Source organism: Colobus angolensis, unplaced genomic scaffold (genome assembly GCF_000951035.1).
Source record: "Colobus angolensis palliatus isolate OR3802 unplaced genomic scaffold, Cang.pa_1.0 Scaffold13, whole genome shotgun sequence".
NCBI lineage: Eukaryota > Metazoa > Chordata > Mammalia > Primates > Cercopithecidae > Colobus > Colobus angolensis.
The window spans coordinates 8,783,866-8,811,663 of NW_012114252.1; the positions used below are offsets into that span (position 1 = coordinate 8,783,866).

Genomic DNA, 27,798 nt, shown 5'->3' on the forward strand with positions numbered 1-27,798 from the left:
TTTTGTAGATTGTCGGTATTTTCAGATATGCTTTTTTACCCATTTTTTTTATTGTGGTAAAATATACATGATATAACTTTACCATTTTAACCATTCTAAGTGTACAGTTCAGTGGTATTAAGTATGTTTATGTTGTTGCTCAGCCATCCCCACCTCTCCAAAACTTTTTCATCCTCCCAAACTGCAACTGTGTCCCCATTCAACACTAACTCCCCACTCCCCGCTCCCCCTCCCCTACCTGCAGCCCCCACAACCACCATTCTCCTTTCTGTGTCTGTTGGATATGATTGTTGTACTTTTGTTATACACCTGTTTGTAAAGTTCTTCTCCATATTCATCTGAGCTTTCCAGCTTTTCAAAGGAGAATAAATTCCAAGTATCTGGTTAGAACTCTGACCTCTTTGCAGAACATAAAGCTGGAGCTAAAAGCCACCCCCACCCCCCCCACTCAAACTCTCATGGTTAACAGAATATTAAACCTGAAAAGTACATTTTTAAAAAAGAATGACAAGTAAAAATGTTTGGGAAGTTTTCTGGAAACTAAAGAGCTAAGAATTCTTAAAGGATCCGGAAAGCTGCGTTTTCATACTTCAGTTTGATTCGTGGATTTTTAACTTAAAAGCCTTTTGCATAAAACATTAAAGTCCCCTTCTAAGGGGTAAGAAAATCTTCCCATTCTCCCAACTATTTGAAAAAAAGGTTAAAAAATATTTTCTGTAGAAAGTGTCTGTAAACAGATTAATTTTTCTTTCACGTAAGATTGGCTCTTGGGGAAAAGCTGTGTTTCAGAGACAGGGTTAAAGAACTTTGCGTGCATGTGATGGAAGATGACAGTGGGAACCACAGGTGTTATTTGGTGGTTTTGTTTTACAAAGTCTTCACCTTTCTGCTGAGTCATGGGACTAAGTTCAACACAATTTCTACTTTCCGCCTGCCTTTGCAACACTAGTTTTGGAAGCCAAGTATTAGTATATGGTATCAGGTGTGTTTTCTAAAGATTCAGGTTCAGTGGGCTGAATGCACTTTCGTGACTTCATTAGACCACCGAGCCCAAGGAGAAAGTGCCAATCTTACTAGACATGAGGAAAAAGACACGTCTTTTGCTCTTGCTGGAAGTGGTGTCCTACTTTCTACAAGCAGTCATTATCCAGTTTATACTTGCCTTGTTCAGTTTTTGTGTGATACTTTATTCTCTGCCTAATAGATATGAAAGTATCAAGGTGTTAGCATGATTTTTAAATTTAGATAAATTTTAGAATTTTTTATTCATCTACTTCTAAAAGGGATGAAAAGACAATGAATTGGTCAAGATCAGGAGATGACAAACCTAGCACTGTGAAGAGCTGGATTCTCCCCTCAATGTTTTTGTTTCGGTTGCTTGCTTCATACCAGGTTTGTGAGAAAGCAGTAGAAACCCCCCACACGTACACACATTCTCTCTCTCTCTTTCTCTGTCTCCCCCTCTGTCTTTGCAGAGTTTTGGAATGAAAGAAGGAGGGAATTGTGTACTAATGATGTGGTGGGTGTGTCACTGCTCCGTTGTAGTGAGGGAGCTGAAAGCGCCCATTCTCTTCACGGCCTGGAGTCGGGGACTCTGAAACCTAATCTGAAGTGTGTTTAACAAGGGTTCTGAACGCTGGGACTTAGTGCCGAGGGGAACAAGGAGACAGTGTGTCCTCAGGGGCAATGTGGCCGCCCCTGGAACCACAGCAAGCAGGAAGAATCGCAGCATTTGTGGGCAGAACCGACGGGCAGGCCTAAACATTTAGCTACTTTGCCCCAGAATGAAAGCCTTGTTCCAGCTCCCCAGGGTTTGGATTTAAAGTTTTAGTTCCTGTCAGTGGTGATCGCAGTTTCCTGAAGAGGGGGCCATCCGGTCTGCTGTTCAGCTTTTGAGTCACTTAATTTTTCCTCCTCCACATCATCATCATCATCACAAATACCCATTAGAGCTCGCCTAGTCTGGATGCCGTTCTAAGGGCATGGTGTATACTAAGTTGCTTAATCCTTACAGTGACCCAATGAAGTGGTTCAATCTTTACGTCCAATTTATGTAAGAGGAAACTGAGGCACAAGAAGTAGCTTGCCTCCAGTGGGTGTGACCTTGGACACTCCATTGTCCTCCAGCCTGGAATGTCCCAGTAGATACAGCAGAGCTGAGGTGCAGGTATGCAGGTGTATCGATCCCTTCTACCCACAGGGTAAAGCCCCAGAGCATTGCATGTGGTCTCAAGTGTCCAGATTTACACAAACGTTACTGCTTATGTCTGGAAAGTGGAAAAGGTAGGAACGCCCTGTTCTGGCTTCTGATATACTTTTAGTACGGACAAGAGGCAGGAGGGCAGGGTCCCTGACAAGGGCTCTACACTCAAGCCTGGACCCACAGCCCTAAAAGAACAGGCATTCCTGTTTTCGTGCCCAGGTGTTGCTTTTTGGCCCACCCCACCCCCCATCCTGTGCCCACGTAAACCCCAGACCTCAGCTGGCAGAGCGACAAGCAACTGAACATTGAGAGGAGAAGAAGCAACTGAGTGTCAGAGACTACAGATAGATGCAACTTAACTTCAGACATCACGACGTTGGAGAGCAATCCTGCTGGAGATGGCCTGGCTTCAGGGAAGGATCACCTTCTACCCGCACCATCCCCTTTTCAGCTCCTTTTCCATTGAGAGCCACTTCCACCACTTAATAAAACCTCCACATTCACTACCCTTCAAGTCCCTGTGACCTGATTCTTCCGGGATGCTGGACAAGAACTTGGGTACCAAGAGGGCAGTGTGTAAAAGGCTGTCACTGTGACTCTCCACTGAGCTGGTTAACACTTGGACATCCTTGGCCAGGCACGGTGGCTCACGCCTGTAATCCCAGCACTTTGGGAGGCCGAGGCGGGAGGATCACAAGGTCAGGAGATCGAGACCATCCTGGTTAACACGGTGAAACCCCGTCTCTACTAAAAATAAAAAAACTTAGCTGGGCGTGGTGGCAGGCGCCTGTAGTCCCAGCTACTCAGGCTGAGGCAGGAGAGTGGCATGAACCTAGGAGGCAGATGTTGCAGTGAGCCAAGATCACGCCACTGCACTCCAGCCTGGGCGACAGGACGAGACTCCATCTCGGGGGAAAAAAAAAAACAAAAAAAAAACACTTGGACATCCTCACACGGCAACTGCTAAAACAGCATTGACACCACTAGAGACTACCATGGGGCCGGAGCCCAGAAGCTGCTTGCCTTGGCCCCAGCACCCACTCGCAAGGGGTTTGAGCCTGGTGGCTGAGTAAGCAAGCCACACCCCGTGGCGGGTCCCCTAAAGGGGTCCAGGGAATTCTCCTGTTTCATTAAGCCCTGAGCCATTCTGATTTTCTCTCTCAAAACTTTTACAATCTTCCTTTCATTCCTTGACTTTCAGATTTCCCAGTAATTTGCTTTGATATGAGCTTTACTCATTCATTCTGTGAGGTACTCTCTGGCCCTTTTCAATCTGAAAGGTTCTGGAAATTTTTCTCATCTTATTCTTGCCTAATTTCCTTTCCTTTGGGGTCTATCTGTGTGGAAGTCATGTTACTCAGATGTTGAAGCTCTTGACTTGTGGCTCTAAATGTCTTATATCCTTTCTTCTTTCCCATCTCTTTGCCTTCAAGTCTAGCTTCTAGGGGAGTTGTCAACTTTAAAGTCTTCGAGTGACATTTTTATTTCTCTTATTTTTTTTTTTCTAAGAGCTCTTTCTTGTTATTCAAATGTTCCTGTTTATAACTCTTGTTTATAGCTCTATAACTTCCTGTTTATAACAGGAAGTTATAGTTTATAACTTCCTGTTTATAGCTCTTTCTTGTTATTCAAATGTTCCTGTTTATAACTTTCTGTGTTTTAAGTTATAAACTCTTAGCTATATCTGGGTACAAATTATAGTATTTCTAAAAGTTTTCCCCTCTTCGTGCATTGTTGGAAGTACCTGGCGTCTCCCATGTCTGACCTTTTGGGACACTCTGCGTAATGTGACCACCTCCTGTTGCTGACTCTTCCTCCTCTCCTCTGTAACTAGATTTCTCCTTTCTTCTTGGTCACCTTTCACCATTTGGGGGAACTCTGTCCCCTCCTGTCTCCTCTTTCATTTGCTCTGTTTTCCATGAATTTATTCCTTTCCCCCTTTTAATTATTATTATTATTAATTTTTTTTGAGACAGGGTCTTACTTTGTCCAGGCTGGAGTGAAGCGGCATGATAATAGCACTGCAGCCTCCAACTCTCAGGCTCAGGCCATCCTCCCACCTCAGCCCTTGAGTAGCTGAGACCATTATGCCCAACTAATTTTATTTTTGTAGAGATGAGGTCTCACTATGTGTCACAGGCTAGTCTCAATCTCCTGACCTCAAGTGATCTCCCCACCTCAGCCTCCCAAAATGCTGGGATTATAGACGTAAGCCACCGTGCCCTTTCCTTTTTAATTCTTTCACTGCTGTTGCAATGGGCTTTCCGGATGCAGTGGAGATAAGCTCCTGTGTTCAGCCTGCCACATTTAGCCACAACCGACATTTGTCCCCTGGTTTGTATTGAGCCCTGTCTGGCAGTGGGCCTTGTGCTAATCTTTCTAGGAAAAATATGCATTTCTGGACAGATAGGCGAGTTCCTGTAGAATTTCTCAAACTGCTCTTATTGACAGATTTTCACATGAGCCTGGGAGCTAGGGAAGGGCTGGGCTGAGGTAGAGACTGTCCCTGGTGGGCAGCTGGGACTTTGTGTGATTCTGGGCCTGGCATCTGACCCCTCCCACCTCACCAGACTGTAGGGGGAGGGGCTCAAAAGGGAAAATATTTTGTAAAGAGAATTGAAAATATTTCAATTGAAAATATTTCTATTGTGGAGTACTGTTCACACCTAGAGCAACAACAATCGAAAGAAGAATGCCTTTTAGCAGTAAGAAAAATAGATCATCTCCCATAATGAGTCTACTATTTGCTGAGTGTATTTGAAGATCAAGATAGAGAAATTTTGAAGGCCACAATTTTTGTATGGTTCTAAATTCACTAACAGGGTTATTACTTCACTGTAATCTGTTTATTCAGAAAGAAAACTGCTCAACCCAACTGCATTGTTCCTGCATGCCTGTGGCAAAGGAACAGGTGATGAGGCCGTCCCTAAGGCAGCTTTTACTTTCTAGGACTGCCACAACAAAATACTACAAACCAAGTGGCCAACAACAGCAGAAATGTATTCTCTCACTGTTTTGGAGGCAAGAAGTCAGAGATGAAGGGGTCATGAGGGCTGTGCCTCCTCGGAGACTCTGAGTAGACTCCTTCCCGGCTTCTTTTGCCTTTTAGGGTGGCCGGTGGTCCCTGGCGTCCCTTGGCTAGCAGCTGCCTCCCTCTGATCTCTACTTGCTAATTTTTTAAAAAAAGTTATAGAGATGGGGGTCTCACTGTGTTGCCCAGGCTGGTCTCATAAGTGATCCTCAAAGTGCTAGGGTTATAGGTGTGAGCCCTCGCACCCAGCCCAGGTTTGGTATCTTTTACTGTGGCTGCATCTCTGGCTTGATATTAGCCTCAGATGGAAATCAGAGTGAGAAACTCCAGAGGCAGCCAGCCTGGCCTCAGAGGACCCCGTGTCATTGATAGTATCTCATCCGTGTGTCTGGCACTTGGCTACTCAAACCTGGTCCTTGCCCCAGCAGCAGCATTCTTTGGAAGTTCATAGAAATATAGATCCTGGGGCCTCTGGAATCAGCATCTGCAGCTTATCAGTGTCTGAAGGAGATTCATGAGCACATTTGATTGGAAGAGCGTAGCTCTGTGTCACCTCTAGCTGAATTCCAAGACGACTGCAGGCAGCGACCCTCTGGGGACTCTGCCCCAGGGACTCAGCCCCATGGCACGCTGCTGTACTAATGGGCTCCACTTGGGATTTTGCAGGCACACACCTTTGGGGTTGGGAGGTGGGACCTCCTTTCAGTGTCAACTCATCCTCTGTCATTCAGTCTGTAAATTTCCATTTCCTTCACCATCACGGTGGCAGCAATAATAAAGAATGTGTGTCACGTGCCAGGCCTTTTGCTAGGTACTTTGTGGTCATGGTTTCATTGAATTCTCACATTAGTCTTAAAAGGGAGATAATAATAGCATAAAATAGCATCTCTAGCCCTTTCATAAATTGTACTCCCCACCCTAATTAATTTCTTGATGTGCTACCTACCATGTGACCGTATTTGGAGTAAGGAAGTACAGTAATTAAGGTAAAATAAGGTCATGAGGATAGAGCTCTGATCTGATAGAACTGGTGACCTTAGGAGAAGAGATACCAGAGAGCTCTGACTTGCTCTCACTCAGCCATGTGAGGACACAATGAGAAGGTGGCCATCTGCAAGCCAGGCAGGGAGCCCTCAGAGAACCAGATCAGCTCGTACCTTGAGTGTAGGCTTCACACCCTCCAGAACTGTGAAAACATCAATTTCTGTTGTTTAAGCCACCCAGTGCGTAGTGTTTGGTTATGTCCACCTGGGCAGACTAAGTCATCATGTTTCCATCTGTGTTTACCTAGCAAACTCCTACTCATCCTTCAAGACCCATTCAAATGGGCTGCTTCTAAAACACATTAGGTACTCCACTCTCAAAGAACACCACCATCAGGGAGAATAGCCAGTTGTTCTACTCTCTGACTTTCTGTGGCTTTTTGCTAGTTCCTCTAACATGCCACTTACCATGTACTCCAGTTTAGCTGGTGATTTTTGTACATCATCGATGGAATTAGTCCATTTTCACACTGCTAATAAAGACATACTTGAGACTGGGTAACTTATACAGGAAAGGGGCTTAATGGACCCACAGTTCCACATGGCTGGGGTGGCCTTACAATCATGGCAGAAGGCAAGGAGGAGCAAGTCATGTCTTACATGGATGGCAGCAGGCAAGCAAAGAGAGAGCTTGTGCAGAAAAACTTCTCCTTATAAAACCATCAGACCTGGTGAGACTTACTATCACGAGAACAGCATGGGAAAGACCTGCTCCCATGATTCAGTCACCTCCCGCAGGGTTCCTCCCACAACACATGGGAACTGTAGGAGCTACTCTTCAAGATGAGATTTGGGTGGGGACACAGCCAAACCGTATCACTGACCCAAAGAGAGATGCTCATATTCTTGCTTTCCTTTCTCTCTGCTTAACATAGTGACTGCACACTGCAACTTGCTCGATAAATACACCCCAGCCTCCTCAAGCCGTCATGGTTATTAATACGTCTGCCCACCTAGTCAAAATCTACCAAAAGGCTATGGGAAAATCTGTGACGTTGCGATTGGGTCGAGGTTGATGGGTTATGGGATTTTGAACAATATTCTGATAGGTATCAGTCGTAGGGAGAAGGGCACAAGGCCTTCGAGAGCAGCCATTCCCTTCTGCTGAGTGAGAGCATGCCTTGGTTGTCATGGTTACACTAATCCCAAAACAGCAAAAATAAAACACTTCCCAAAATGGCTCTCTGTAACGCCAGGAGATGCAAACCTTGTAAACCTGGTCAAACATTATCAAGTTCTGTCTATGAGATAATTTCCACAAGGCAGTACTTTAGGGAATTAGTTGATTTTAGATGATTTGATGTGGTAGGGAGAGGGAGAATATACTCCCAGCCTACAGAAGGAATGGTGTCTTTATTCTTTTAGAAAAGAAAACAAAAAATACTCCTTTTAAAACTTGGTTATAGAAATAACCTGAAGACATAGAAATTTTTTGTTGTTGTTGTTTTTGTTTGTTTGTTTGTTTGTTTGTTTTGAGATGGGGAGTCTTGCTCTCGCCCAGGCTGGAGTGCAGTTGTGTGGTCTTGGCTCACTGCAACCTCTGCCTCCCAGGTTCACGCAATTCTCCTGCTTCAGCCTCGCAAGTGGCTGGAACTGTACAAGCAGCGTGCACCATCCTGCCCAGATAATTCTTTTGTATTTTTAGTAGAGATGGGGTTTTGCCATGTTGGCCAGACTGGTCTTGATCTCCTGACCTCAGGTGATTTACCTGCCTTGGCCTCCCAAAGTGCTGGGATTACATGTGTGAGCCACCGTGCCCGGCCTAGAAATGTTTTAAAGTCACAATAAACTGGAGCAACTTTGAGTCACAATTTGTAATAGCTCTAAGCGCTGTGTGAACATGCGTGCTATTTAGTATTCAGTGCGTCCTTGCCAGGCTTTCCCCATGAATGTAAACCTCCTCCTAAATTTAATGTTATAGGCTCCAATGAAAAGCCAGTTGAGGACGGAGAAGGCAACAGAGACACAGAGTGTGGAGCCAGCGAACTGGTTTGTGCACTAGATTAAAATTCAACTGCCTTTTGGAGCATCATTTTAAAAACAAGGGACAAAAATTTGATTACATAATTTCACGAATTGCTGGTTTGTTATCCAAAATAGAACATTAGAATGACTATTTGGCCTCTTATAAGGAGAACACTTCAGGAATATTATGATCGAGACTGGTAGTGAACGGGGTGGTTTCTTAGAGCTGATGGGAGCCTTAGAGATCTGCCCCCACCCCCAGCACAAACCCTTGAGGACATTATAAACAGTCATTTGGGCCAGGTGCAGTGGCTGACACCTATAATCCTAGCACTTTGGGAGGCTGAGGCAGGATGATCGCCTGAGCTCAGGAGTTTGAGACCATCCTGGGCAACATAGCAGGACCTCATCTCTACTAAATATAAAAAATTAGCCAGACGCGGTGGTGCACTTCTATAGTCCCAGCTTCTTGGGAGGCTGAGGTGGGAAGATTGTTTGAGCCCAGAGATTGAGGTTGCAGTGAGCTACAATGATGCCACTGCACTCCAGCCAAGGTGACGCAATACGCTGTCTCCAAAAAAAGCTTAAATAATGGAAATAATTTTTTTCAAAAACAACAAAACATTCATTTGTCATCAGATCCCTTTCATATTAAACTATTATTCACATATATAGGTTTTCAAATGATGCCTAGATAAGTGGGTTTTCCTTCCTTGTATATAATAGTCTGTGTAGCCGTGTGTGTGTGTGTGTGTGTGTTGAAGTAAGTTAACCTTTAAAAAAATACTTTTACTGATGAATTTTCCACAGGGCCTTTTTTCTTGACTTCTGTCCGTTTAATCTGTGCTGTTTTCACCTTTTCCCCAGTCAAGCTTTATTGACTTGTTTACAGGTTTGGTTTTTTAGTTAATAAAAGGCTAGTGGATTTGTGGCTCTGGAATCTCATCGTTGGCTTTCAGTACAAAGCCTGCCCCAAATGCATAATTTGCCATTATTTCCAAAGATGTTCAGTTTATTCCTTTTTTTGCCAGACATACAAAAAGAGCTCTTTGTGTAAAGAAATATTAGCAAATATTTAGTGCATACACGTGGATATTCACCCATTTTCCTCATGTGATGAGATCCTACCCCATAATATTTTTCTAAGACCTCATGTAAAGAAAACAGATTATTTATTTTCTTATTTTTAAAAGTAGCATTAACAGATTGCATGGTGAGTAACTGTTTTCAATTGTTTATAGATGTGAGCCCCATTCCTCAACTACTTTTTCTCCCTTCTGCATTTTTTAAATTGTGGTGAAACACCTGTAACAGAATTTACCGTTTTTACATGTTGTAGTTCAGGGGCATTAAGTACATTCACTCAGGGGCACTAAGTACATGAAATCCATTCACACTGTTGTGCAATTATCCCACCATCCATCTCCAGAACTCTTCTTACCTTGCAAAACTGAAACTCTGATCCCAGTAATCACTAACTCCCCGTTCCCCCTCCCCAAAGCCCCTGGCAACCCCCATTCTACTTTCTGTGTCTCTGAATTTGCCTGCTCTAGGTACCTCATTGAAGTGGAATCGTCCAATATTTGTCCTTTGATTACTGGCTCATTTCACTTAGAATAGTGTCCGTAAGTTTCATTCATGGTGTAGCATGTTCCTGAATCTTGTTTTTTTTTTTGAAGGCTGCATCGTCCTCCACTGTGTGTAGTTGTCCTCCTCATACTGTTGATCCACTTATTCAGCAGTGGACACCTGGATTGCTTCTAGCGTTTGGCTATTGTGAATAATTCTTCTGTGAACGTGGATTTACAAAACCCTGCTTTCAATTATTTTCGTTGTATACTCAGAAGTGGGATTACTGTATCCTAGGATAAGACTATTTTCGTTATTTTGAGAAACTGCCATACTGTTTTACTATAGTGGCTGCACCATTTTGCATTCTGGGATGTGACGTGGAACAGAATGACCTTCAGAGTGAAGTTCAAAATCTCACTGGGAAGTACAGAGAAATTACGCTGCAGGCTGATGAAGTAAAATTGTTATAGGAACAAAAGGAAGAATCATTTTATTAATGAAATACAAGCTGTTTCTCTGCCTCTCTTCTCCGAGAAGCTTCCTCAGAAGCAGGCCTTAATCTGGTGTGCGTTGACACACTTAGATAGTTCAGGACCAAGTCCTAAAAGAAAGGGAGAGGAAGTCCTTGACCATCAGTGTATCTTTATGTCTGGAAGCGCTTAGGCTGAGCTGCCTGGTACACATTGGCGTGTTAATGCACAGTTCATGTAGCATATTTGTATTTGTCCATCCTCACGGTGCTGTAAAGAACCACCTGAGATTGGGTAATTTATGTAGAAAAGAGGTTTACTTGATTCACAGTTTTACAGGCTGTTCAGGAAGTGTGGCTGGGAGGCCTCAGGAAACTTAAAATCGTGGCAGAAGGTGAAGGAGAATAAGCATGCTTTACCATGGCGAGCAGGAGAGAGAGAGAGAACAAAGAGGGAGGTGCCACACACTTTTAAACTATCAGATCTCATGAGAACTCCTCACTGTCAGGAGAACAGCAAGGGGGAGATCTGCCCCCATGATCCAGTTCCCTCCCACCAGGTCCCTCCCCCAACATTGGGAATTACAATTCAACATGAGATTTGGGTGGGGACGCAGAGCCAAACCCTATCACCATTGTAGTGCCATGTACCCATGCCATTGTCATGTAGTGGGTGCATTGAAGCCCTTGTAAATTCCAGTGATGTTACATACAGGAGTGTCCTTACAACCGTAGATATAGCCAGCATTCACAGGGGAATTCGTGTAATACTTTATGGACATCTATTTTACAGCTGAATTTTAGAAGCTATAAAGATATTATTGAAATGATAAGTTGACATCGCCCTGTGAAAAATTTGGTGCCAAAGCAAAGCCATTTTCTATAAATATTTGCATAAAATAATAAATTTTAACAGTTTTAAAGATCGATTTGCCATTTATTAGCTAGATCCGAAGTCTCTACTGCAAACCTGTGAGAAGCAGCTAGTTAATCATCATTGCTTCACTTGTCTCTGACAGGCCCTAAGGAGTGTGCAGTACTGGGGCAGCAAGGCTGCAGGTTCTAGGACTCAGCACACCCTCATATGATCACCAAAAGCACTCCATACATGCGCAGAAACCGCAGCTGACTCTGTGAAGTGCAGAGGCTAACTCTCCCTCTCTCCTCTTCTAAAGTGCTCAGTTTAACACCGTGTCCATAAAGACATCCATTATATATTAGGTTTTTTTTTGTTTAAAACTTCTTAAGATTTCTAGTATTGAATTGTTAAGTCTCATTTCCCAGACTCTGTAAATCTAGATGAAGTTGTCAAATTCCCTTAGTTCCAGGAATTCTTTGGGAAATGTGAGTGCTTGCCAGCTGGTCAGATAATTGCTGGTTTATTTTCATCACAAATAGGAAATGTTAACAGTTATGAGAACGAAGGTTCTGAAGCTGGAATGTGTTTTTCCTTTAAAAGAAAATCTTACAATATGGGAATTTTTCCACAAGTTCTTATTCTTTGGTCCATTTTTATGACATTCTTTTTTTTTTTCCAGGCTGGAGTGCAGTGGTGTGATCTCAGCTCACTGCAACCTCTGCCTCCTGGGTTCAAGCAATTCTCCTGCCTCAGCCTCCTGAGTACCTGGGATTACAGGCGCCCGCCACCATACCTGGCTAATTTTTGTATTTTTAGTAGAGACAGAGTTTCACCATGTTGGCCAGGCTGGTCTCGAACTCTTGACCTCAGATCATCCACCCGCCTTGGCCTCCCAAAGTGCTGGGATTACAGGCATGAGCCACCGTGCCCAGCCTATAATGTTTTTATTAATGTCTGCAGATGTTATTGGAGTGAGAGGTGGAGCCCAAATAAGTTGCTGTGCATAAGTTAACCATGCAGCTCTTGGCAGCTGGTGTGGGGACTCAGAGCCAAGATTAGGGACTGGAATGGAGCAGCTCATCGCTCCCTACATCAACTGAGCTGGGAAAAGCTAGTCTGACCCTGTGCGTCAGAAACAGGGCACATTGCTGTAACAAAGTGGTGGAAGATAAGATTGGTGACCAGTGTTCCACTGTGCTCCCCTGACCCATTTCCTCTGGATAAGCGTGCCTGCAGAGGAGGAGAACTTGGCAGGCAAGAATGGGGGTTCCACACAATCACATGTGACTTCTGACATTCCTGCAGGTGACATGACTCTGCCAGTGTCAGGCATTTAAGATCTAGAGCCTGGCGAGTTTGGGATCATCTGTGGAGAATGTGTATCTTCTGGATTGCAGTGAGGGCTAGTGTGGGGGTGTAAAGTGGTATCTGTTTTAAAAAAAAGTACTTAATGTTGAACATCAAGTAGCATCTTTCTTGGCTTCTCTGTTCATGCTGGTACAGACTCATGAACGTTGCCATCTGTGTACTTGGTGGGCTTTGACTGCTGCTGTCATTCAGTCTCCTGGGTTACTAGTTGGTTCCTAAAATGCTCTGTTCTCAGGGAAGAGGTGAGAAGTATAAAACAAGTAACTGTGGGCTGAGAGCGGTGGCTCACACCTATAACCCCAGCACTTTGGGAGGCTGAGGTGGGCTGATAATGAGGTCAGGCTGATAACTGTGAATGGCAATGTCATTAAAGCATTTGTCTCCCAAGATTTGATCTATGGTGGAATTGATCCATTTTACTATCAGACACTGGGAATGTATATAATGAAGAGAAACTGAGGCATGTGATTCTAAGCTCTTTAGGATAGAACGTGTTTTCTTATATATAATATTCCCTTTCCCTATAGATCCAGTATATAGAAAATGCATGAATAGTATTGATTTCAGCAGACAATGATTGATTGCCAGGTGCTGTGCTAGGCAATAAGAAGACAAAAATGAATAAGTGACCTGATATTAATTGGGGACATAGACACATAGATACTAAATCATCTATAATACAGTGGAATGGATACCTTTTATTAATTTGTTCACTCATTTCAACAAAATTGATTGGTCTTTAGGCATTGTGGATACAGGGATGGAAAAAATATGGCGTTTCCCTTCAATGTGGGTATAGTCTCGATGAGGTACTGCACAGAGTGCTACAGGAATGTAGAGAAGAAAACCATCCATGTCACATTTGTGGACAAGGAGAGAGGCACAGGACAGGGCTTTGACTGTCACAAAAAAGGCCTGGGGTCACGAGTTGAAAACTTAATGTCCACATAAAACCTGTCCAGAAATATTTATAACACCTGTATTCGTAATTGTCAAAACTGGAAGCAACCAAAATGTCCTTCAGTAGGTGAACAAACTGTATTACATCCAGACAGTGGAATATAATTCCACAGTAAAAATAAACAAACTGGCTGGGTGCAGCGGCTCGTACCTGTAATCCCAGCACTTTGGGAGACTGAGGCATGTAGATCACCTGAAGTCAGGAGTTCGAGACCAGTCTGGCCAACATGGTGAAACCCCGTCTCTACTAAAAATACAAAAAAATTAGCGGGGCATGGTGGCAGGTGCCTGTAATCCCAGCTACTTAGGAGGCTGAGGTAGGAGAATTGCTTGAACCTGGGAGGCTGAGGTTGTAGTGAGCTGAGATCGCACCATTGCAGTCCAGCCTGGGTGACAAAAGCAAGACTCTGTCTCAATAAATAAATAAGCTACCAAGTCATAAAAAGACATGGAGGGGGCACGGTGGCTCATGCCTGTAATCCCAGCACTTTGGGAGGCTGAGGGAGGTGGATCACCTGAGGTTGGGAGTTTGAGACCAGCTTGACCAACATGGAGAAACCCCATCTCTACTAAAAATAGAAAATTAGCTTGGCATGGTGGCTCATGCCTGTAATCCCAGCTACTCCGGAGGCTGAGGCAGGAGAATCAGTTGAACCTAGGAGGCAGAGGTTGCAGTGAGCTGAGATTGCACCGTTGCACTCCAGCCTGGGCAACAAAAGCAAACTGTCTCAAAAAAAAAAAAAAAAAAAAAAAAAAAAGACACAGAAGGACTTTACATGCATATTACTGAATGAAAGAAGGCAGTCTGCAAAGGCTACATACTGTACGAGTCCAGCTAGATGACATTCTGGGAAAGGCAAACTATAAAGACAGTAAGATCAGTGGTCACCAGGGATTAGGAAGGAGGGAGGGAGGGAGGAATAGCTGGAACACAGGATTTTTAGGGTGAAATTCGTATAATGCAGTGAAACTATTCTGTATGATACTGTAATGCAGACAGGTCACAACACATTTGTCATAGAAGTTTACAGCACACAGAGTGAGCCTTATGTGAGCTATGGAGTGTGAATGATGACACTGTATCAATACTGGCTCCCCGACAGTAGCAAATCTCTACTACTAATGTTAATAACAGAGGACACTGTGTGGTGGGAAGAAGTTTTTGCTCAACTTTTTGTTAACCTAAAATTACTCTAAAAAAATGGTCAGTTAATTGAATAAGGAGGGAGGAGTGATGCCTGGGATTGGATTGGGAAGAAAATGCTAAGAGATTTGCATCCAATTTTGGCAACAGCAGGTGCTGGGATACGGAGGTGTAGACGGGGCTGGTGTTCAGGGTGTCACGGAGGTGGGCGGTGGCAAGCTGTGAAGGACCCATAGACTTAGGAATCCAGAGGTTTCCTGCAGCCAGGAGGTGTGGTTTGTTTTCATCCCTGCCTGCTTCAGGGATAACCCCTGTTGTTTCTGCTCACAGCAAAGAGCTCCTGGGAAGGTGCTGCTGGATGCAGTTTGCAACCACCTCAACCTCGTGGAAGGTGACTATTTTGGCCTCGAGTTTCCTGATCACAAAAAGATCACGGTAGGTGATGTCAACTTAATGTTGCTGTTTTACCCTCTATTCATCTTGGTGGGGAGCTGGGCAGGGGTGGTGAAATAATTGGTGATTTTCTGTGGTCTATGCAGGAAGCCCTCATGAATATGTTTTATAATAAAAGTATTCATGCCTATGATTAGCAAGTTCAAAGAAGGTACACAGTGATGACTGCCCTCCCACCTCTGTCCCCAGGAGCTGTTATCTTGTGAACACACACATGCTTGAGTGTATTTCTGATAAATTCTGTGTAGATGCGTATGCAAACATGTATCTTTGAAATACACAAATGTGAGGATATAGTACAGTGCCCTCTGCTTTCCCTCCCTGCTCAAGGGAAGGCTTTCCTTTTCAGCACATGGAGTCCATTTCCTTCTTTTTCATGGCTGCATGCCATTCCACCAGAGGGAGGGACATGTCTAATTTACAGCTTCCATTGTAAATGATGGGATACTTCGCTCTTTTCAGTTTTTTGCTATTATAGATACGGCCCCAGTGAACTGAGTACGTTTGTGTCAGTGCTCATAGCTAACTGCTCAGTAGTCCAAATCCAATGGCGCGGATTTACCCAATCAATGGGTCTGATCATTTTAAGGTTGTTAAATATGTCAGATTGTTCTGGGAAAAGGTTGCACCAAATTGAATCCAAAATGTAGAGCATAGCTTCCTCGTGTTTTTGTCTCTTTGGGTTGATGGCACTTGCTTAAGCCTATATCTGAAGCTACCTTTTATTAGGCACCTTTTGGAGCTGTAAGTTCATTGGCTATGTTTTTATTATTTGATTCTATGCATACTGAGTTCCTGGAACTTCCGCTAGTCCCTGCGCGGTAGATTGAGTAGTGAATGAGACACGGGGAATTTATCATCCAGGTGGGGAGCCGTGCAAATATAGGATGCGTGACAGGTTCTCCCCTGAGAGCAGTGGTGTTGGGCAGTGGGGGCAACAGACACCATTTGAGTTCAGGAGATCCTTCTGCAAACCTGCATCCCGGGAGACCAGTAGGACTCACTCTAATAGAAAGAATGTACCAGAGAGATGAGGCACCCCACGTACAAAAACCAGAAAGCAAGTGAGTTATTCAGGAGCCTGCAGAGAAGGCCAGAGTTGAGGGGGACAGGAGAAGGGCAGTCGTAAAGGCAGTGAGAGAAGGAAGGTTAGAAGCTCAGCAGGGAGCTGTATGGTGAAGGGCTTTCTGTGTCATTACAGTCAGGAGAAATAAGCCATATATGCAATTTTAACTTTTCTAGCATTATGTTAAAAAGGTCAAACAGCCAGGTGAAATCATGTTAAAATGTGTTATTTAACCTCATATATCCATAAACATTATCATTTGAACACACAGTCTAAATAATTGCGAATATTTTCATGCTGCCTGTTTTGTCTGTGAAGTATTCGAATCTGGTGTGTATTTGACACCTCAGCACCTCTCAGTTGAGATGAGCCATGTTCCAAGTACTCAGTCATCACATGTGGCCAAGGGCTTTGTATCGGCCCTCACAGTTCTATACCCAAACTATTGTGTTTGAGAAGCTGTTAATGCATTTAAAAGAGAGTGTGATGTGATCTGATTTCTGGTTTAGAAAGAGAACTGTAGGCAGATTGGAGTACGACCAGACTGGAGTCAAGAAAGCCATTAGGATCTAGTGATGAGTCTGGTTGGAGATGGTGCTGGCTAGAAGTAAGGGAGAGTTGAGGGGCTGGCAGGGAGCTGGATGGATTCCAGAGGTTGGGGTTGGGGGCAGTAGGAGAGGATGTGCTTGAATGAATACACTTGTGGAGAAGAGGGCTTGTAGTGGCTCAGTTTTCCAGCTTTGCCATCTGGGTGGACAGTAGTGTCCGTCCCTGGGGAAGACCATACCCAGGGGTGAAGATGAGTCCCATTCCAGCTTGAGGAGGCAGGGGCATCAGTGGCATTCAGTGGAGACGTCCAGCAAGCAGGGCCAGAAGGTGTATTTCCTGGAGCACAGGAAAGAGATCTGGGTGGAAATTTGGATTCAAGAATCTTGTGATTATTATGAATGTCTGTCGAAGCTCTGAAACAGGATGAGAACATTCATTGTGAAGAGAAGGTGGCCACAGGTGGGACGGCAGCATCTGAGGGAAGAGCCCTCAGAGACAGTGCAGGTCGAGCCTGGCTCCGAGCAGAGCAGGTGCAGAGGCAGTACAGGTCGAGGCTCCGAGCAGAGCCGGTGGCAAATGAGTGGATCTGTCACGGGCCTAAAAATGAGAGCAAGTTGTATTTTCTCAATTTATTCCCACCTCCAAACACTGTCGTTTTCTAGTTTGTACTTCAAATCCAAGCTTCCCTGACTCCCAGCCCTTTTTACAGTGTGGCATATGACCACAGACCTGCCAAATCTCATTCTGCCTTCTCCTATTCCTATTCAGCTAACAATTATTTTGTTCTTACACTGTGTCTGGCATCAGACTTCACATGAAAGGTGAGATAAAGTGACAACTAGCAAGAAATAGTTGCAGTTTCCATTCACTAGGCGCACACAGCTTCTTAAGAGAGTCCAGGAAACAATTCCAGCAAGTTCCTCAAGTCCAGGAAAATATTCCAGCAAGTTCTGTGGAATATTGTTTTACGCTCTTATTTCATGGTAAAATAATGATTCTCAAAACACCTGAAGATACCGTTATCTCGTTATTTCTAACAACCCTGTTCTGTGCCTACCTGAACTCCTTTAAGCTCCTGATGGCTTTCCTAATTCCAACCTTGTCCAATTCCAGCCCTGCAGGAGCTGTTTGTCTAAACCAGAAATCAGCAGCAGTGTTTAGGCCGCATCGCTGAGTGTGCTAAGATTCTGAGAATTTCCCCATGTCTGTATCTACCAATTAGCTAATGGCACAGCTAAAATTCTGTGTCCTTCTGACTGAAAGTTTAGTGTCTCTTGCATTAACTGTAGGTGCTTCTCTTTTGCTAGAATTTGTAAGTCTCTTGTTCTAGGTATTGGGCAGGGCTGCCTTCTTTCAAGTTGTTACCAGGCTTGATTTTTATGATTTCACTCCATTCTTACAATATTGTTTAGGAATGTATTCAACTGCAAAATAAAACCCACTGTTGATGACTTAAGTAAGTAAGTGTTTATTTGTCACTTGTCACACAAAAGCCGCCGCATGAGTCCTTCCTATGTGCTGGAGTGTTCTAGTCCCTATGGGTGCAGCAGCACACGTGACCCACATTCTACAGCAGGCATCACACCTTCTTAGTAAGGTCCTAATTAGTAAGGGGCCTAATAGTGCTGTACGCCTTACAGGCCATGCAGTATCTGCTGCAACTATTCGAATCTCCCCTTATCATGCAAAAGCAGCCATAGATAATATGTGAATGAATACATGTCTTTGTTCCAGCAGAACTTCATGTAACAGGAAGCCATAGTAGGCCAACACATGCTCTAGAGAGTGGAAACTGCCAGGCAGCGTGCTAGGTTCACATACAGTGTTTCATTTATTCTTGCAACGGCGCATTATATCCCCTTTTTCTGATGAGGAAGTTAAGCCTTAAAGAGGTTAAGTCGTTCTCCTAAAGGCACATAGCAAAGAAATGGGATTGAAGCTCGGATCTTTAGAAGCAGCTGCCCTCAGTCCTCATCTTGTTCTGACCATATCACTAAACTGACTTGACTCTGTCAATTACAGAATTCCAACCTGAGCTAATTGCTTTGTTGTTGTTGTTGTTGTTTTTAAGACGGAGTCTTGTTCTGTCGCCCAGGCTGGAGTGCAGTGGTGCGAGATTGGCTGACGGCATTCTCCACCTCCTGAGTTCAAGCGATTCTCCTGCCTCAGCCTCCCAAGTAGCTGGGATTACAGGTGCCCACTGCCATGCCCGGCTAATTTTTGTATTTTCGTTAGAGATGGGGTTTCACCATGTTGGCCAGACTGGTCTCGAACTCCTGACCTCAGGTGATATGCCCGCCTCAATTTTTAAAAGTTCTTTTGAGGCCGAGTGTGGTGGCTCATGCCTGTAATCCCAGCACTTTGGGAGGCTAAGGCAGGAGGATCACTTAAGGTCAGGAGTTTGATACCAGCCTGGCCAACATAGTGAAACCCCGTCTCTACTAAAAATACAAAAACTAGCTGGGTGTGGTGGCGCATGCCTGTGGTCCCAGTGACTCAGGAGGCTGAGGAAGGAGAATCGCCTGAACCCAGGAGGCAGAGGTTGCAGTGAGCTGAGATTGTTCCACTGCGCTCCAGTTTGGGCGACAGAGTGAGACTCCATCTCAAAAAAAGGAAAAGTTCTTTTGACAGAATCGATCTGTGGTAATCGAGGGGATGCCATAAATGAACAGAAGAGTTATAGGGATTGCTGCCAGGGTCTTGGTTATGTTATCTCCCTTGATCTGGATGCTGGTTCCGTGGATACATTCAGTTTATAAAAATGCAGTGAGCTCTGCCTTACAACATGTGACATCTATGACTTCAATAATAGTTATAGATCCAAATGCAATGAAAGTTCCAAAATGGGCCGGGCGCAGTGGCTCACACCTGTAATCCCAGCACTTTGGGAGGCCGAGACAGGCGGATCATGAGGTCAGGAGATGGAGACCATCCTGGCTAACACGGTGAAACCCCGTCTCTACTAAAAATACAAAAATTATCCAGTCGCAGTGGCGGGCACCTGTAGTCCCAGCTACACGGGAGGCTGAGGCAGGAGAATGGCTTGAACCCGGGAGGCGGAGCTTGCAGTGAGTGGAGATCACGCCACTGCACTGCAGCCTGAGCAAAAAAAAAAAAAGAAAGTTCCAAAATGCAGTGAAATCACACAGTAGCAGAAATGATGACCAATAGGTCATCTGACGGAATCTATTTTGGAAGGGCCACAGGCCAGTCTTGCTTGTATGGACTGAGGAAGAGCATCTCACCTTGTGAGAATTGTAAGCACCGGATGGATTTTTCCCCTCTGCCCCAGACACAGTTGCTTGATGATGTCTCTTAGCATGCGGCCCAGTGTCTGGGATCCGTTAAACTGTTCCAAAAGCATTATTTAGGGAAACTTGTTACCATTGTTATTTTCATTGTTATTATTTTTTAAATTGTGGTCAAAAACAAGTAACACAAAATGTATCATCGTAACCATTGGTAAGTGTGTAGTTCAGAAGTGTTAACTACATTTACTTTATTGTAGAGCAGACCTGTAGAATTTTTTTTATCTCGTGAAATGGAAACTACACCCATTGAACAACTCCCCAGATCCCCTTCCCCAGCCCCTGTTCTACTTTCTGTTACTGAGTCTATCTACTTTAGACACCTTGTCAGGTAAGCGGAATCGTGTGGTCTTTGTCTTTTCATGACTGGCTTATCTCACTCAGCATAATGTCCTCGAGGTTCATCTGTGCGGTGGCATGCAACAAGATTTCCCTCGGTTTTAAGGCCGAATACCATTTCCATTGTGTGTATTCACCACGTCTCCAGTATCCATTCCTCCATGGATGGACTCTTAGATTGCTGTCACCTCTGGGCCATTGTGAGCCATGCTGCAATGAACGTGGGTGTGCCATCACTATTATTTTTTAATACCACCATTGTGACTATCACCTCTGCCAGTCTTCATTTGGGAGACCGTGCACCCATCTTCCAACCTGAGAAAAAGCATGGTTGGTTTCAGAATGCCCAATCATGGGGCTATAATGACTGGGTTCACCCGTTTCTCTGTGTGTGATGCGTGGGAAACGAGTTTCCCCAAAGCACCTGGCATGTCAGGTTGTGAGTCCTTGTCTCTAGGCAATAAGTTGTTGAATTTAGGCATCTTGAATTTCTGCCCAGCCTTCTGTCTGTCTTCTCATCGTTTCTGTCTTGTAAATACCCAAGTCAGAGGCTTATTCATAGTAAGGATGTGAAGGAGTTTAAGGGGAAAATAAGTGTTTTTCATAGTCTAAGATGTGTTTCTCAAGATGGTAAATAAACTAGCGATCATTATGAAATAATTATGTTCTACTTTTAACTAGACTTGTCCCAAGGCTCGTCAATAAAAAGAGTTGATTGCGGTGTTGACACGCACGCTTGGCCTGCTCCTGCGCTTGGCTCTTGGCCTGCTCTTGCTCTTGTCCAGCACTGTCCCTAAAGGATCTCTCCAAGGAACAGAAAAGTGTTTTAATCAGCTGTTTAAAAGTATAGATTGAGCTTTCCATGGCAGAAACACTGTTGATCATGGGAACCAAGACCCTGCACTTAATACGGCTGCTAATTGGCACATAAAGTCTGAAGGCTGGGAAAGGGCCAGAAAGCCATTAGATTGCCATGGGGCGAGCTTCGGGAGCTAGCCAGGGGATTCCCTGGAAACGGACTTCACAGGATTCTTGCTAAAACTGGCCACGGAAACCAGAGGCTGAGGCCTCATGGGGAAGAAGAGCCTGGCTGAAGTTCAGGCCTGGTGAGAGTCTTTGTTACACTCAACTCTGTCTTCACAGAGCAGAAGCATCCGTAGATGTGAAATGAATGGACGTGGCTGTGTTCCAGTACAACTTTATGGGCACAGATTTGGCTTTCATATAGTTTTCACATATCACGAAATGTGATTCTTTGGATTTTTTTTTTAACCACTGAAAAATGTAAAAGCCAATCTCTGCTTTGGACCTGTGCCAGAACAGGCAGTAGGCTGGCCGGATTTGGCCCATGTGCTGTAGTTTGCCAGTCACTGTGGTAGGTATTTTATCATCCAGATTTTACAGTGAGCGAATCCAGAGAAGTAAGGTGCCCAATCCTTAACAATGAAGTGTGTGACCGGGATGCACACAGAGCCTCCCTTAGCCAAAGCTCACGTTCTGTATGTCGCACGTGGCTGCCTGTCCTCTGATCTCCCATCTGAAAGAGCTGCACAGACCGTAACAGCAGAGATAGTTGTATATGGAGGATTTATTTCATTGGCCTATTGAGGCTAGCTGGAAAAGCTCTGCATTGTGGCTTGTAAACCTGTTTAAACATTTGCTTTGTCATTTAGCTGCTATGTCGATTCTTGCTTGATTTTGCACTTCATCTGAGAAATGGGAGGAATAAATGACCATTTTACAAGGTTATTATGAGGGCTAATCAGATGCTTACAATGATGAGCCCAGCAGCTCTCATGAGCACATAGTAGGCCCTCAGATATCTGTTGTATTTCATTTTTGCAATCTAACTCAGAAACCAGTGAAGCCAGCCTACCACTCTTCTATTAAAATGACATTGCAGCTGGGCGGGTGGCTCACGCCTGTAATCTCAGCACTTTGGGAGGCCCAGGCAGGCAGATCACTTGAGTCAGGAGATTGACACCAGCCTGGCCAACATGGCGAAACACCGTCTCTACTAAAAATACAAAAATTAGCCGATGTGGTGGCACCCGTCTGTAGTCGCAGTTACTTGGGAGGGTGAGGCAGGACAATCACTTGAACCCAGGAGGAGGAGGTTACAGTGAGCCGAGATCGCACCACTGCACCCCAGCCTGGCAACAGAGCGAGACTCCGTCTCAAACAAAACAAAACAAAACAAAACAAAAGACATTGCTCACTGGCCTGATAAAAACAATTCTAGTTTCTTATAAATAAATACTGGTGAAGCTCCAGGAAGAAGATTGGCACCTTGTCATTCATTTTCTGTCCTCCATGCTAGGAGAAAAGCTTTGTCAATAGTGGGCCTGCTTTTGAGGGACAGGAGGTCATGGAAACTGCAGCTCCTGGGGATGACAGGCATTCCTTGCTGGAGGTTTCCAGACCCTGCTGGAGTCAGACACACCTCCTTCATCTGTGCTTAGCCGCAGCCTCTGCCCTCGCCTCTTCCTGGGGGTCTGAGGACCTCTGAGTTGAGGAGGAGCTTTTTGAGGAACATGGCAGGTGTAAAGGATGAAGAATGTTGTGGGATCGAGGACAGCCTACAGGTGTGGGAAGCTAGCAGAGGTGAGGTTGTACAGCAGCTCGGTCACCCTGAGGGACAGCACCATCTGATGGTGACTGTGTTGACAGGCAGGTCCCTAGAGGAGGCAAAGCTCCCCTCAAGCAGAGAGTCTGGGAGGACAGGTCCCTTGGGAAATACAGCCATGGGGGATGCTCCAGCTCTCAAGTGGGAAGGAGAATAACTGATTTGGGGGATTTTGGGGTGTTTGTTTAATTAATAGTTTTAATATTTGTATTGCAGTTGTAAGTTGACAACAAAATTGAGCTAAAAGTACAGAGGTTCCTATATGCTGCTCCCACTCTGTCCGTACATACAGTGTCCCCCGTTACTGACACCGAGCCTTAGGTGTGGCATGTGTGTCCTCACTGATGGGCCAGTGTCAATCCATTATCATTCATTCACTGCAGTCCAAACTTGACATGAGGCTTCACTCTTGTCGTTGAACATTCTGTGGGTTTTGACACATGTATCTCCAGATGTGTCTGGAGATATGCATCCACCACAACAGTATTACAAAGAGTTGTGTTACCGCCCTAATCCTTCCGTGTGTTCCTCCAGTTCATCCTGCTCTCCTCGTGAGCCCCTGGCAACCCCTGCTCTTTTCCCTCTATGCTTTTTAATTTTCTGTACTCTGGTACCTGAGGCCTTGTTGACTGGGGAGCTGCTTCCCCTCCCCGGGCTAGCCAACTCTTAGAGATGGCAGATCGCTCTCTGTGAATGTACCTTTTATTGGCCAGTTAACCAGTCCAGAGCCCTATCCAGCCACCTCCTTCCTGCTGATTTTCACACTCCAGGAGGCAGCAGTCCCCAGCCTTAGAGTCACTCCAGGGCCAGGTACCCACAACCAGAGCCAGCCACACCCCAGAGCCCACAGAAATGATGCAGATCAGCCCATGCTAAACCTGCTTCCCCTGCCCAGCCTTGCCTCCCCACGGAAGTGATCCTGCCCTTGTTCCCCTGCCCCTCTCCCTCTGCCTCCGGCCCACCCCTGGTACTTCCTTGTGGAGTGGTGGGCCCCCTCCTCTTGGGAACTGTGAATAATAAACCCTCTTCTGAATGGCAGTGGCCTTCTGATCTGTTGGCTGTGTCATACCTGAATAAGAAATGTGCTTGCGTCAGGCCATTCGTGTTGCTATAAATAAATACCTAAGGCTGGGTAATTTATAAAGAAAAGAGGTTTAATTGGCTCATGGTTCTGCAGGCTCTACAAGCATGGCGAGGCCTCAGGAAGGTTTTACTCATGGCAGAAAGTGAAGTAGGAACAGGCGTGTCATGTTGCAAGACAGGGAGCAATTGGGGGTGGGGGCACCACACACAAACAACCAGATCTCCTGTGAACTCTGAGTGAAAACATACTTATTACCCAAGGGTCTGGTGCTAAACCACTCATGAGAGACTCGCCCCTATGAACCAATCGCCTCATGCCAGGCCCCACCTCCAACACTGGGAATCACATTTCAACAAGATTTGGAGGGCACAAATACCCAAACCACATCAGTGGTTAAAGAAAAAATACATGGAAATATTAATATGTTTCAAAATGGATATACAGTTCTAAGAAGATGGCGGTGGTGGTGGTGGAAGCATCGTTTTTAGATGTTCTCAAACCCAAGGTCATACATAAAGACAGCTACTTAGCAAGATCAAAAACCCACAGACAACATCTGTGGCAAAACTAGATGCCAGAGTAAGTCCTAGATCAAGAACAAGCAGCTGGAGCCAGAACATCAGCCAGCCCCAAGACCTGCCCGCCATGGGTGTCTGTTTAGAAAGAAACGAGGAAACAATAGGGCATCCGACGGATCGGAGAAGAGAACCCTCAAATTGCCACTGGAAATCACAGGGGAGTGGTTTGAGAGAGCAGCTGAAATGGGTAAGGCCTAACAGGGCTGGAGCAGTTGTGCTCCAGTGACCACAAACTGCCCCTTGAGACAGGCCACCACTCAAGAGAGACTACCGAGAAGGGAGCCCAAATGGAACTGAGTTGGGACAACAGAGAGAAATGACAGAGAAGGGGAGGGAAATCAAGCCAGGGAACTTGAGAAAGCACGCTTCCATATCCTTCAACACTGTACAGAAACAATAGACGAGGAGGCTCTGGGAGTAGCTTGGAAAAGCTACTCTGAACCATGACTACTTCTAAATAGGTTAGGAAACAATGTTCACATAAAAATGAGTAATGTAAATGTATCAAGGTCATACTATTTAAAAAACAGAGACTTCAATGTGTTCTTCCTGAGACACCATGTTTGGCCTTGCCAAAGGATCCAGGTGGATCCAGCTGCCAAATTGCAGAAACTACAGAGAAGACGATCATGTTGTATACTACTGTGAGCGTGCAGTTAGCAAAATCCAAACTCCAGGAAACCCTACAAGTCAACAGTGAGGGAAAGAAAGAGATGGAAGAGGAAGCTATAGATTAAACAGTATAAACTCCTGCCCTCTACAGGTAACCTCTATGCAGAGTTTCAGAGTAACCGCATAGGTTTGTAATGTTTTATTTCACCACATGGTGCATCTTTATACACTAGAGTTTAGTCTTAAGACTAAAGACTAAGCAATTTGGGGGTGGGGGCACCACACACTTTTAACCAGATCTCCCAGGAACTCTGAGTGAAAACATACTTATTACCCAAGGCGATGGTGCTAAACCACTCGTGAGTCTTAAGAATAGAGTGGTTGAGTCTTAAGATTAAACTCTGGTGTATAAAGATTCACCGTGTGGCGAAATAAAACATTACAGACTTATGCAGTTACTGTGAAACTCTGCATAGTGGTTACCTGTAGAGGGTGGGAGTTGAGTTTGGAAGGAGTTGACCAGCAGAGTTCTATTTCTTGACTTGGTTGATGGATACAAGGGTGTTTACCATCTAATAATTCACTAAGCTATACATATGCTTTGTGCAATATTATTATTATTATTACTTTTTGAGACAGAGTTTCACTCTTGTTGCTCAGGCTGGAGTACAGTGGCTCAATCTCGGCTCACTGCAACCTCTGCCTCCCGGGTTCAGGCAGTCCTCCTGCCTCAGCCTCCTGAGTAGCTGGGATTACAGGCATGCACCACCATGCCCAGCCAAGTTTGTATTTTTAGTAGAGACAGGATTTCTCCATGTTGGTCAGGCTGGTCTCGAACTCCTGACCTCAGGTGACCCGCCTGCCTCGGCCTCCCAAAGTGCTGGGATTACAGGCATGAGCCACCACGCCCGGCCTGCTTTGTGCAGTTTTAAGCATCTGTTTATTTTAGTATTAAATATTTTTTAAGGTTGAAAGGAAAAAGGTATAAAGCAGAATAAGCAAATGATAGTTTAAAGGGTTGTATAGCGTTTTGTCTATAGTTAACACTGTGTTGCATGCTTAAAATTTTGAGAGGGTAGAGCTCATGTTAAGTCTTCTTATCATAATTTTTAAAAGTTCAATTAACTATAATACCCATGTGAAATCTTTTGAAATGAATCATTTGAAGCCCATGAAAATTAAACAAATGATTTTTAAAATAGTTTAAAGTGAGTAATTGATGTTTTACAAGGACCATGCCTGAGGTCTGCTGAATCCTGGTTAAGAATTAAAGATTGCAGATATTAAAGCTTCCCATCCAAGTCAAGTCTCCCTGAAACCCCACACATTGCATTGTAACATTGTCTTGGTTTGATTCCAAAACTTCCCTTCACATATATCTCTAATACCAAATCCTACTTGATGAATTCAGTACACAGGTGCATAGGGATAGCCTGTACTACATTTGATTTTGTAGTTTGGTTTACAGATCTGTCTTTAATTTGTTTTTCATTTAAAGCTTTATTTTTGTAAATACATAAAACCAGATTCTACAGTTTTCAGTTCAAATTTTATTAAACACAGTTTCCTTCACCAGGTTAGTGTTGTCAAAAAGGGAAGGTAGGGGGAGGTAGCAGGATAGATTAAAAGAGACTTAGAGGACATAACCAGTTATGAAACACGGTCCTGGTTTGAGCATTAGTTTTGACGGATTATCAGTAAGGATATTCCTTAGTTAACTGGAGGAATTTGAATATTGCCTGAGTATTTGATGAGAGGAAAGTTTACAAAATGGAAAGGTACAAATCTTTGAAAAAAGAAGTAGCTGGTAAAACAATTCTGAAAAGAGTCTGGTAGGATTCTTATTAAACTAAATATGCAACAATTTTTTGACACAGCGATTCCACTCCTAAGTATTTATATAAGAGAAATGAAAGCATATGTTCATAAAAATAAGTATAAGAATATTCTTTGCAGTTTTATTCATAACCCCAAACTGGAAATCGCACACGTACCCATCAAGAGAAGAATGGATAAACAGACTATAGTATACTACATTATGTAGAGGGAAAGAAGTCTTAGACAGAAGTATATTTTCATTTATCCAAAGTTCTTAAGCATTAGGTAATGAGCAGTTGAAACATAGCTAGTGCAAGCTGAAATGTAATCTAAGTATGAAATAGACGTGGGATTCCAAAGAGTACCAAAGAAAGCAAAATATCTCATTAATCATGTTTTTATATTGATTACATATTTAATCGGTAATATTTTGCATGGATGGGGTTAAATAAAATATGAAAAAAAATTTTTAATTTCATTTTGGTGACTGGGCAAGATGTCTCACACCTGTAATCCTAGCACTTTGGTTGGCTGAGACGTGTGGATCACTTGAGCTCAAGAGTGTAAGACCAGCCTGAGAAACATGGTGAAACCCCTCTACAAAAAATACAAAAAGCCAGGCATGGTGGCTCACACCTGTAGTCCCAAGCTACTTGAGGGGGCTGAGGCAAGAGGATCACTTGAACCCAGAAGGTAGAGGTTTCAGTGAGCCAGGATCACGCTGCTGTACTCCAGCCTGGGTGACAGAATA

At 44.3% G+C, this 27,798-nt stretch overlaps 1 protein-coding gene across 2 annotated transcripts in view; it reads left to right on the forward strand.

Moving 5' to 3' along the window:
* Positions 1-27,798, forward strand: part of FARP1 (FERM, RhoGEF (ARHGEF) and pleckstrin domain protein 1 (chondrocyte-derived)) — a 236,731-nt gene that overhangs the window by 113,308 nt on the left and 95,625 nt on the right. For both annotated transcript variants that reach the window (XM_011933812.1, XM_011933813.1), the window contains exon 2: positions 14,945-15,049. In XM_011933812.1, coding sequence (XP_011789202.1) covers positions 14,945-15,049 — 105 coding nt within the window. The remainder of the gene's footprint in view (positions 1-14,944; positions 15,050-27,798) is intronic.